Source organism: Hypanus sabinus, chromosome X1, assembly GCF_030144855.1.
Source record: "Hypanus sabinus isolate sHypSab1 chromosome X1, sHypSab1.hap1, whole genome shotgun sequence".
NCBI lineage: Eukaryota > Metazoa > Chordata > Chondrichthyes > Myliobatiformes > Dasyatidae > Hypanus > Hypanus sabinus.
In genome coordinates, this window is record NC_082738.1 from 22,168,622 (window position 1) to 22,180,861 (window position 12,240).

General features: G+C 42.3%; 1 protein-coding gene across 3 annotated transcripts in view; it reads right to left on the reverse strand.

Annotated features, from left to right (window-relative positions):
* Positions 1-288: 288 nt before the first annotated feature.
* Positions 289-12,240, reverse strand: part of LOC132384679 (integrin alpha-7-like) — a 187,657-nt gene continuing 175,705 nt past the window's right edge. For 2 of the 3 annotated variants that reach the window (XM_059956042.1, XM_059956041.1), the window contains exon 25: positions 289-11,570. In XM_059956042.1, coding sequence (XP_059812025.1) covers positions 11,412-11,570 — 159 coding nt within the window. In that variant the 3' untranslated portion in view covers positions 289-11,411. The remainder of the gene's footprint in view (positions 11,571-12,240) is intronic. The other variant, XM_059956043.1, reaches the window with a different exon arrangement.

Sequence of the window (12,240 nt, forward strand, 5' to 3'; positions counted from 1 at the left end):
GTTGGATGGTGTGGTTTGAAGGCCCAGAAGAGCCTAATCAGTGCTGTATCTCAATAAATAAATAAACAATTGAAAAGTTTTTAAAAACTGCAGATGCTGGTAATCTGCAATTCAAAAACACCAAGCTGGAGATGTTCAACAGGTCACAAGAAGAGATAAACAGTTAACATTACAGAACCTGAAACAGTAACTTAATTTCTCATTCCACAGATGCTGCCTGCCCTACTGAGTATCCCCAGTATTTTCTGTTCTAAGACTTCAAAAACAAAAAGATGAAATAACACAATATTGGACATTTCTAACTTTTATTACTTCTGAGAATTGAACATTAAATAAGTAAACTGCTTGACAAACATTCAATAAAGAAATGAAATTTGTTAACAAAATGTACAAAGCAACCACACCCAAATATAGATTTATATACAACCACATTTTTTAAAAATGGAGCACTTTGATTATCTGAGCTATATTAATATTTGACAGTTGTATTTGGACGTGGGTACATTATCACTTGACATCAAAATATTCAGGTGAAAGGTCATGACTAGTGATCGACCAGTGCAGATGCACAATCAGTGTATATGCTAATATTCATTCCCCGGCTGTTTGCTTTGACCAAGTTCACTCACTGTGGGAGGTAGAGAAAATCAGCAATAATTTATCCATGGAAATTTTGATGAAATGCACTGAGATCTCTTTTCCCCCCTCCCTCTTCTCTTTCCAATCTTTTCTTGAGAATCTGTTGGCTTGTGGTTGAACTTTACTCCTCACAGAGTAATTTCCAATATGAAGGACACCAGTTTGAGAAATCAGCACCATATTGCACCAATGGCCTATCTGCAAAGGCAAGGCCATTAAAAAAAATGAGAGTATGGGGAGTGGGGGTCTGTTGGCATTGTCCAAGATATGGCACTCTTAGCAAGTCTCCACGAGAGATGATCAAAGAGCAGTAACATTGGATTGGTGTATTTGTGTCAACACAGAACCAATCATTTTATCTCTTCTAACCCAACCATAGAGTCTAATGAAGAAATCGTGTTAAAGGTAGGAACTGGTCAATCACCGGGCACGATAAAGTGTACTGAACATCAACTGTTAGAGAAAAATGTCTATATTTAAACACATTCGATGCAAAGTGTATAACAAAAGGGAGCATTGAAGCAGGTAAGTTAAGGCACAAAATTATAAGGTAGAACAGTTACAGACATTTGCTGTTAACTAATTTCTCAAGGAAATGCAACCAGGGAATAATTTGTAACCAGTGGTTTATTATCAGTAAACCAATTTGTGATGTAAGGAACATAAAATATCCTTCCTTTTAGGCTTGTACTCATGAGTTACATGGATTGACATTCAGTGGGATTGTTTTTAATTTACTTGTCTTTCTTTCACCTCCTTCTGAGAAGGTTAAGATTTGGCCATGCCAACTCAGCTTCATCTGGGACCCGATTGCAGTGGGTACCCCACCTGTCAATCATCTGTTCTTGTGGGCTGTAAAATTCCAAGTTGGTTATCAGTCAACCACCACTGCTTCTTGATTTACCTCAGTCTGACCCTTTGCCATTGCTTTGGTCTAAATTAGCATCTATTGCCTTCTAATTCCCTTTGGGTACTGTGCCACCCAAGGACAAAGGGACTGGTCCAGCATTGAACCTGCAGTGATACCAGGTCATTTCTAAAGGCTAAAAAAGGAGCAGAGTGAAAAAATAAGTTCCAATGACTTGAAGAATTTTGTTGGCATTATTAGGTATTTGACTGTGTATATTTCCTACAGGTAGTTGTGTTCAAAGGAAGCACACATTAAAAATATTACAACATCTACGGGACCAAATTTCTGACTGTATCCCCTCCTTACTAGCAGCTTGGATTAGAGCACATTCCCATAAATGCTAAAAATAATAAAAGACAATGCACCCTGCATATGGTAAGACAAGTGCACTCATTAATTGGAAACACTGGTCACCACCAGTTGGTTAGGATTTGTAACTGTTAGCTCCAATAAGTGCTGCAGAGTTGGTGAGCAGTCAATATTTGGTGAGGTAATTAAATGGTATTCAAGTGAGAATTACCTCCAATGGATAATTACTACAAATGTCCTTTAATGACTGTTTCCATTGAGAGTAGGGGAGATTCAAACGAGAGGACATGATTTGAGAGATAGGGGGCAGAAGTTTAAGGGAAACACGAGGGGGTATTTCTTTACTCAGAGAGTGATAGCTGTGTGGAATGAGCTTCCTGTAGAAGTAGTAGAGGCCAGTTCAGTTGTGTCATTTAAGGTAAAATTGGATAGGTATATGGACAGGAAAGAAGTGGAGGGTTATGGGCTGAGTGCGGGTAGGTGGGACTAGGTGAGATTAAGAGTTTGGCATGGACTAGGAGGGCCGAGATGGCCTGTTTCCGTGCTGTGATTGTTATATGGTTATATGGTTATGGTTATGATTTATTGACAATGCACCTTTTCATTGGAATCCTTCAGAGGGTGATGGGAAGGTTGAGAGAAGCTGGAATGGAACATTTGACTGCAGTGATACCAACAACTAAAACCTTTCTAGTTTTTCTAAGTCTCCAGGATTGGACAGAATAAAGCTCTGTCAAATAATTTTGCATGTAGTGCTCCGACACTGATAACACCCCTTTTGCCTGTTTGAACAACACCTCTGCTCTATACAAACGCTGCCTGGCCAGCAAATACTGTTGCCAGTCCCCTGTTTGTTGAATAGTTGGTTCTTTGGCAGAGAAGTGTCTTGCAAAAACCCCAGAAAGCTGTAGGAGGAGGTTCCTTTGATCAGGTTTAAGGCAATGAAAAAGATCAATTAGCTCCACTGAGTGCATTATATGTGAAATAACAAGCTAAGGGAGGGAAGGAGCGGTTTGGGGAGGGCTGATCAGGGACTGATGCTTCTACTGCTGTTTTGGCACTACACTAACAGAAGTCCTGAAATAGGCATCCCACACAAACACTTGCCCCTATATCTGTTACCACTGACTGAGTTCATGTGCAGATTTTCTTCATTTTTCTTTAAGCTCCATCCTGTTTTGAATCCAGTGGCAATAAACAGCAAATATTCTTTGCCAAGGACAGTTTTAGGTGACCATTTGCTTGCCGCTGAACTTGACATTAGCTGAGACCTCCTCATCTTCCAGTGCATTAACACTTAGGAGATTAAACAATGTTGTACTTGCTCTGCTAAACAATTCTTACTGGCAGAGCGTGCAGGTTGCAATCAGAATTTGAGGGAGGGTGGAAGGGGAGGGATGGGAGAAATCTTGAACTAATTACAGCACCTAGACATGTATCTCCTCAACCCTCTGTTCAGAAAGAATCACCTGCCCTGATGTTGATCTAAGATTTCTTCTTTGTGTTGCATTTAAGTGTTTGGACTCTTAAATATGAAATATGAATAGACCATATTCCAGGGTTGGCCAGCTGGGGCAGACAAGGTTCCCTGAGGGTTTTTCCAGAACTGATTGGACTCTCTTGTTATTGATCATTGACTGAACATGTTCTCAATTAATGTCAGTGTATTCCAATCCTTCTTCCTGTACCTTACTTTGCTCATTCTTTAGTGCAATCTTGTGAGTAGCAAGAGCCTCTGGTGTACATACCCACACACCCCTCATGGATGAGTTGGAGAGGGTTTTCAACCACTCAGTCAGCAGTCGTGAAGCGGCCAAACAATTCCTTCAACTCCATCAGGGCACCCTCAGTGTCACTGATTATGCCATTTCCTTCTGCACCCTAGCTGCTGAGAGCCAATGGAACTGAGAAGCATTCATTGCTGCTTTTCAACATGGGCTTTCAGATGCCATCAAAGATGAGTTAGCATCCAGGGATGCGCTGAGCGATCTGGACACTGATTGACTTCTCCATTCAACTGAACAATCGCCTTTGTGAGAGATGGAGGGAACCCCATTCAGCTCCTAATGCACTCAAGACCACAGTATGGACATTACTACCTCCACCATAGAGCCCTCAAGTGGCCACTGCCTTGGAAGAGCTTAGAAGGAATGCGACTTGCTCAGGCTGAGTGAAACCGTAGAATGAGGGTGAAATGTTGCCTCTATTGTGGAAAACAGGACCTCTTTAGGTCAACCTGTCTTGAGCTATTGGGAAAAGCCCAAACCCATCCAGAGGAGGGAGGGCTGCGATAGGGTCCTCTTTCACTCCCAAGACCTCAGTCACTGGTGTCCTCCTTCCCATCTCCATATCCTGGGAGGACCAACAGCACGCCCTCCAAGCCCTGGTGGACTCTGGTGCAGCAGACGGTTTCATGGACATTCCCCTTGCGACAAATCTTTTCAACACTTTCACAGTCCCCAATGGCTGTAAATGCCCTAGATGGAAGACCTCTGGGTAATGGCAGTGTTCATCACCTCACTGTCCCGTTGCGTCTCTCTATTAATAATCATCATGAAGAAATCCAACTTCATCTCATCCATTCCCCCAATTCCCTGTTGACTTAGGATTCCCAACCAGAACTGTACTTGAGTGGGGCCCTACGGTCATGCTGCCTGCCTCTTCTCTACACCACCTTCTACATCTCCTGAGTCTTCTGATCTTCCTGAGCTATCCCGAGTACCAGGACCTGAAGGAGGTCTTCAGTAAAGGAAGACCCACAACCCTTCCTCCTCATTGCCAATAAGACTGCTCCATTGATCTACTCCCTGGTACCTGCCCTCATTGAAGTAGAATATTCTCTTGCTGGTCCCGAGACGGTAGCAATGAATGAATACATTAAGGCCCTCGCTGCTGGTATCTTACGACCATCTACTTCCCCTATGGGAACAGGTTTTTTTGCTTTGTGGGGAAGAAGGACAGAGGCCTTCACCCCGGTATTGACTATCATGGACGGAACAAAATCACTGTCAAAAATCGTTACCCTCCCATCGATGTCATTGGCATTTGAGCTACTCCAAGCAGTCAGAGTTTTCACCAAGTTGGATCTCCAGAATGCCTATTATCTGGTCCGCATCTGAGAAGGAGACAAGTGGAAGATGGCATTCAACATCCCTACCGGTCCCTGAGTACCTGGTTATGCTGTTCGTACTTAGTAATGCTCCAGCTGTGTTCCAAGCCCTCATCAGTGATGTCCTGCGCAACATGTTAAACCGCTTTGTTTTCATCTATTTTGATGACATTCTGGTGTTCTCCAAGTCACTCCATGAGCATGTTCATCACGTTTGACTAATCGTCCAGTGCCTTCTCATGAGCCACCTTATCTGAAATCAGAGAAATGTGAATTCCATGCATCTGAATTCTCCTTCGTAGGGCTCATCATCCCCCAGGGTAGAATCCAGATGGATCCCAGGAAGATCAAAACATTCAGGGACTAGTGACAAACCCTCTTTTGTCATGCAGGTACAATGCTTCCTTGGTTTTGCCAACTTTTGCCAACAATTCATCCACTTCTCTAGCTCTATAGCACCACCTCTCATTGCCCTGACCAAAAAGAGGCCACCACCCAGTTCACCTGAACCTCTGAAGAAGAAAGAGCTTTCTTAGAGCTCAGGACCACCCCATTCCTGGACCTCCTTGATCCTACTCTCCCTTTCATAGCTTTCATAGCTAAAGTGGATGTAGGTGTTGGAGCAGTGTTGTCTCAACAGACTTCTGACAAGTTACATCCACGTGCCTTCTACTCGCATTGTCTTGCACCTACAGAAAGAAACTCTTGGCTATCAAATTAACTTTGGAAGAATGCATACACTAGTTGCATGGGGCCAGCATCCCTTCACTGTCTAGACCAACCACAAAAACCCAGAGTACATTCAGCAAGTCAAAAGACTAAACCCAGTGGGCTCTGTTTTTCAACAGGTTCAATTTTGTCCTGTTCAGCCTGTTCCAGCCTCCGGTTCCAAAAGGGGACCCTGAGCCCATTGTTTTCAGCTCCAGGATTGTGGCTCTAGTTCACTCCTGTTCCCCTGATCAATTTGGATTAACCCCACCTTTCATGTTTTCCATCTTAGGCCTATGGTTGCCAGTCATTTGGCTCCTGCTACAAGCCACACCGCCCCCCCCCCCCACCCCCATTTCAAGGCTTGTTGATGGTCAGCCTGTATACGCAGTCCACCACCTGCTGGACTCTTGGTGCATCCAGTGAACTAGGAGGGTCACGAGCCTGAAGAACGCTCTTGGGTTTCGGCACAGAATGTTTTGGATCCTGATCTCATTCAGGAGTTCCATTACCACCACCTTGATCGTCCCTGGGGAAAGTCAGGAGCCGTTCCTAGGAGAGGGGGGTCCTGTTAGGACTCTGGTCTATTCTGGGGTTGGCCAATAGGGACAGACACTGTTCCCCAAGGGTATTTACAGAACTGATTGGACTCTCTTGTTATTGATCATTGAATGCACATAACATGTGTGTATTCAAATCCCGCTTCCTATATCTATGCTCAGTCTTCAGTGTGATCTTGTAAGTAGCAAAAACCTCTGATACATATGTTTTTTTTTCCTTTTTTGAGCTTTGTGTTTTTTTTTTGTCTGCTTACTACCTGTCATTTCTGGATCATCCTTGTGCATCAAGATCTTGGATCTTGGAACCTGTGTGTGGATTACTACGTTTTTGAGTTGGACTGGTTGCCTGTTTTTGCCCTTGCCTGCTTTTTGTCCTTCTTGACTAAAAGAAAGTAAAACTTGCTTTTGAATCTGCACGTCAACTCCAGTCTGCAGGATTCCCACACAATCCACAGTGGTAGTGTGCTGCACTTTCAACCCAGCGGCCTGAGTTCAATTCCCAATCAAGCCATCTGCCTTACAAGACATAGATGGGACAAGACAGGGAACATAGGAAGTAAGAACAGGAGTGGGTCAATTGGCCTTGAGTGTGTTCTGTCATTCAATAAAATCTCAGCTAATCTGAAAGGGCTCTTTGGAGGAAAATGTCATTTATTCCATATTTCACATCCTGCTCCATATTCCCTATTTATTTAAAACATAGGACACCATTTCAGTCCACTAAGTCATTGCTGACTCACAGTGCAATCCCTTTAACCTCTTCTCCCTCCATTCCTATTAACTCCTCCCAGATTCTACCACTCACACAATAAGGGTAATTAACCCACCAACCCACATCTGTGGGATTGGTTCTAGATTAAATGTGTCCATTTCATGTCCAAAAAAAACTAAGCATTTGGGCACTTTAGGTTGATACTAGCCTGAAGTTTAGCCACCTGTCTTTGCCATGGAACAACATATTTCCTGAGAAGGGCTAAAATGTAAGACAGTGGAATGTGGCTTCCTCAAAGTACTATATACAAGTATGAATATCTTAACCTTGAAACAAAGATTAAAGGGTTACTGAAAAGGGGTGTTGCCACTGTCCTTGTTGATATAGTCACACTGGTCGTCTTTATAGTCTGGGAAACATTGCACACCAACCTGACATTACCAAGGCTTCACTCTTGTACAATGTTCAACTGATGCATACATTTGATTTAACACTGTACAGTACCATACACTAAACTGAGTTGAAGTCACTCAGGTCACTAATAACTATTGTTGCTGCACAATAAAGACTTTCTTTAAAGATTCAGTAGATGGGAATTCAGTGTCTGTACTCACAATACAGCTCCAAGGTCAACAGGATCAGTCAAATGCAAACAAGCCAATGCAGGATAAAGTCATGAAGCTATGAGACACCTTGTAGGCACAGAGGCTTCTGTACGGTTGGTGGCAGGACAACATTGAGGAATAGGAAGCCCCTCCAATTTTCCCTGCACCCTCAGCATTCTCCCCATCCCCACCATCACCCAATCCTGTGGATTCTGGCCAATTCCACATCTCGCAGTCTGAGATTGAAATTGGGTCAAGGTAAAAGGAGTGGAACTGAGTTGTGAGGAGCTGCTTAATTTTGCTTTTAAAAAGGCAATGGAAGAGAATAATGGAGTGTAGATGACAGCAGACCTGCTTTGTACAAACATTGAAGACCAATTCTATCTCAGGGCCTCCGCATCAGGATGCACTGAGTGAAAACTGCAGAGAAACAGCAAAAGATGCTGTGTTGCAGGAAGCATAACACCTTCTGCAACCTGGCCTGGGATGCAGAGAATCTCAAAATAAGCTGGTGGTCAATAATACACTCTGGTTCTCCCTTAAAGCGCATTTCCCAGAATAATCAGCCAGAGAGCTTTTGGCCTGATGAGAGGTGGAAGTGGATCTCCTGCCCACAGAATTAACATTCTCTGCAGGAGAAAGAGGATGCCAAGAGGCAATTTCTGAAACATGGAATATACTTTGGAAAAGAAAGTGCCAAATTAAAGGTGACAAACTTGTAGTCTAGTCCTGTTCATTGGCCTGTTTTGTGAATAAGTCTCTTAATCATATTCAATGTGCCAAGACATTCAAATGCACAGATTCATTCAGACAATAGAAAATGAAGCAAATCAGGAGGCATATTGATATGTTTCTGATTACCACAGTGGAGTATTTAAGCTTGATGCCCAATCAAAATCAGATTGATCCGGTTTAATGGAAGAGTAACTCTCAAATATTTCTAGGTTGGGTTTGCACATTTTCCATCCACAATTAATGGCAGTGGAGGTCAAGTGAGGGCATGGTTATCCACAAACAGAGCCCACTCATAGCTATTTCCAAGGTTTGAGGACAATGCAAATTGTTGACATGTACTTGACTTGAAGTGCCTGCCCACAGGCCCTGGATCTCTTTGAGAAGCACTATCCAGTGGGACTGGTTGAGGGCATTTAAAAGCAAAACACTGCAGACGCTGGAAATCTGAAACAAAAAAAAAACCCAAAAATGTTGGAAACACTTCACTGGTCAGACAGCATCTGTGGATATAGAATGCTTCTAATCATTGAAAGGCCATTGACATGAAAGATCAACTCTTTCACTCTCTTCAAAGGATCTCTCTGACCCAGTGAGTGTTTCCATCATTTTTTGGTTTATATCTCTGCAGCAGTGAATGCTTGGTGTTCGTTGCACATCCATTGCACATTTCTTAATCTCTTCACTGCTCTAAGGAACAAAAATTAAACAAAAAGAGAGCATGACATGTGTTATATACCCCCGAAGGTATGAAAATATGGTCATCAAAGTAGATCTTAGGGAACAATGGAGGAGAATGTTAATTCAGGAAAACCTGAAACCTTAATCAATGCCTTTTTTCAAAGTGCACTGGAATTGATCTGATTATACTGTGGGGAAGAAACTAGCAAGGATAGGAGCATTGAAATGATTTTCGAATGGGCAAGCTAAGAGACTGTTCTGTCTGAGAAAGTCTAAAACTAGTATCAGTTAGCTGTCCTTGGTATTCATCATCAGAGGGTACTGACTAACAACAGAGTTGGAGCTATGACTAGTGCATGACAGTGCAGAATTCATGCCAAGTATTACTTGACAGTGAAACAGTGAACAGGTACTTGAATTCAGCAGTTGAGATCAGCTTCTGGAGTGAACCAGCAGCAAAAGTTTTATGGCATTAAACCTGACAAATCTAATTTACTCAGGTCCAGCTATTAGTTCTGATGACTTAAGTGGACCTTTTCGGGCAATTCTTTGCTAAGTACCTCACCTTATTTATTTGCAACTGCAGTGTAAGATAACATCACTAATCGTGGGTTATGATGGATACAATTATTTCAATTGCAAAGCATAAACTATGCAACTATAGGATCATGGCTTAAGACATTAAGACAAAATTGACTGATATAGGCAATTATTACTCTAATGGTCACAATTTGATAACAATTTTGAAGCAAAGTTTGTTTGTGCCATGCAGTCTTTAGGTATGGTTTTGTACCCAGAATTCTGTCTGAGATGTATTTCTAGACAAAGAGTGGTGTGGCCTGGAAGAGTGAGAAGGTGAAAATCAACAGGGACAGAAAAAAATACAAGGACATAGAGGAGAGAAAGATTGCTTCAGTTTCAAAAAACTGGTATCACACAGGTTTAAAATATTGCAAGGGAAACATTAAAATATGGGGGTGGGGTGGGTTTACTGAAGATACTTATCTCTTCCCCATGATTGTCTAATTCTCCTCATCAAGTGTTCCACAAGATAAACCAGACAGTTATACTGGCAGGTTCATGTGATCCAAATATCAGATCCAAACAAATGACTAAACAGATATCAAATTTGAATCTCACAAAAAGTAACAGACACTTACTTTGTTGGAAGGAGTTATTTTGCAATTTACCATTCTAATGTGAAGCCAGACATGACTCTGACATGGTGTCACTAAATGAAATGTAACATGATTGCACTAAGTGACGCAATGTGTTTCTGGTCTACTTTAGTTATTAGGGAATGAGTGCCTAATGGCTGCCAAAGTGATTGCCTTGGCCATTTTAAGACAAGACTGAAGGTCTTATTCATGCACTTAGAGGCTCGACCTGTATGATAAATCAGTTGCGGTCTTGGTGACTCAGCTCAAACAGTGTACAGGGCAGAGAATCAGATAAGGAGCTTATGCTGATGGGGTGGAGGGAAGCTTGTCACAGCACAAAAATACTCCCATGGGCCAATTGGCCGAATGGTTGACCTTTATGCTAGGTCAGTCGCCTCATTCCCTTTTCTTTGGTGGAATCTTGCTGTGCTAAAATTGGCTGCCACATTTCTTCCCTTAACAGCACCAATCCCACTTAAAAATAAACAATTCAGTTAGTTGTGAACTGTTTTGATAAGTCCAGGGGACATGAAAGCATCTCATCAATATAAGTTACCCTTCTCATATTATAATGTGATATTAAGAAGTGATTTCATCACCTCAAATCCCAGTTCCGTGTTATCCCTTCACTTTTGACATTTTGTTTGTTGTGTCACAGACAGTCTGCATCAGACTGGCTTGATAAGCAAAACCCTATTTTCTTGTTCTGGAAGTAAATTGAAAAGGAAGCCATCAACTAAGAATATCATACAGCCAGTTCAATCAGCTCTGAATGAGAGCTAAATGGGCAGTCAACAGGTCCTGTTTTAGTCACACCTGAGGAGGGTCTGGTGTTTTTTCTACTATCTTCCCCTCACACTCAACTCTGGAAACCAAATCACAGAATATTTTGTTGGGCATCTGAACCACAGTGGCATAACAACAGATAACATGATTTAGGTCGGGGTAAAAGAGGTGGACACTAGCAGAGGGGTGGGTGCTTACTACCTACAGTATGTAAAAAAAACTAATAAGAATGACGTCAAGTCTTCTAATTCAGCAGTGGTAAGCACCATTGTGATGCACAATGAGATCGTGGAAGCGTCGCCAACAGAAAGTAGTCAAGCATCTGCTCTGGATTCAGGATTCAAGTTTGCCGCTCTCACTGTCTCAGAGTGTCACCTTGTTCGTTTTCAGTGCAGCTGGTAGGTGCTATAATCAGAAACATACATGTTTGTTGGGAGTTGTGAGGTTGGGGAGGGCATTGTTTTAAGCTGCTTATTAAAGTATATAAAAATAAATAAGGTTCATGAGTAGCCGTCACTGTCAATCCAGTGAGTCATCCATTCCTTCTGATATTGTGTCTTTTTTTCATCAACGTGTAGCTGTCGCTCCTCTTTTCCTATCCGCACGGCGTGGTACTGAGGGACGTTATCGATGTAACGGGAGCGCTTAAAAAATCCACACTACAAAGGACGAGAAGAGAGAATGCAATTTATTTCTGCTTCCTGGACTGTGTAAAACCAATCAGCAAAATGGGATCTGGCCAGGGGCAGTTTCTTTCAGCAACGCTTGGCATTTACCTTTGTATGTGAGTCTTTCCCAGCCTCCTCACCACCATCACCCCACTAATCTCCACACGCTACCCCATTTCTGTGCAAATATGTCTGACAGGAAATTCACTTGGTTTCACTCTCTCACCTCAGAGTTATAAGGTTATGGTTCAACTCCCATTCCAGAGATTTGTTTAAATAAATCAGACTGACACTTCAGTGCAGTGTTGGGGAGTGCTGCTTTGTCAAAAGCATACCCTTTTCACTGCAATGTTAAACTAAGAGCCCTATCTGTGTTCTCAAGTAGATGTAAACCATCTCATGGGTTCAGAAAGAGCAGGGAAATTTACCCCTGGTGTCCTAATTTGCGCCTTAACCAACTATGGTAAAAGATTTATTATTTAGGTAGTATCTCACTGATACTTGTGGGAGCATATTGTGTATAAATTGTCTGCCCTGCTTTACCACAGTTCAAAGGGTTTCCATTGGCCCTGAGCACTTTGGGAGATCCTGATGTACAGTACCTTCACATTAATCTTTCTCTTTCTACAGCAGACTTCTACCACAGTCAAACCTTTGATGC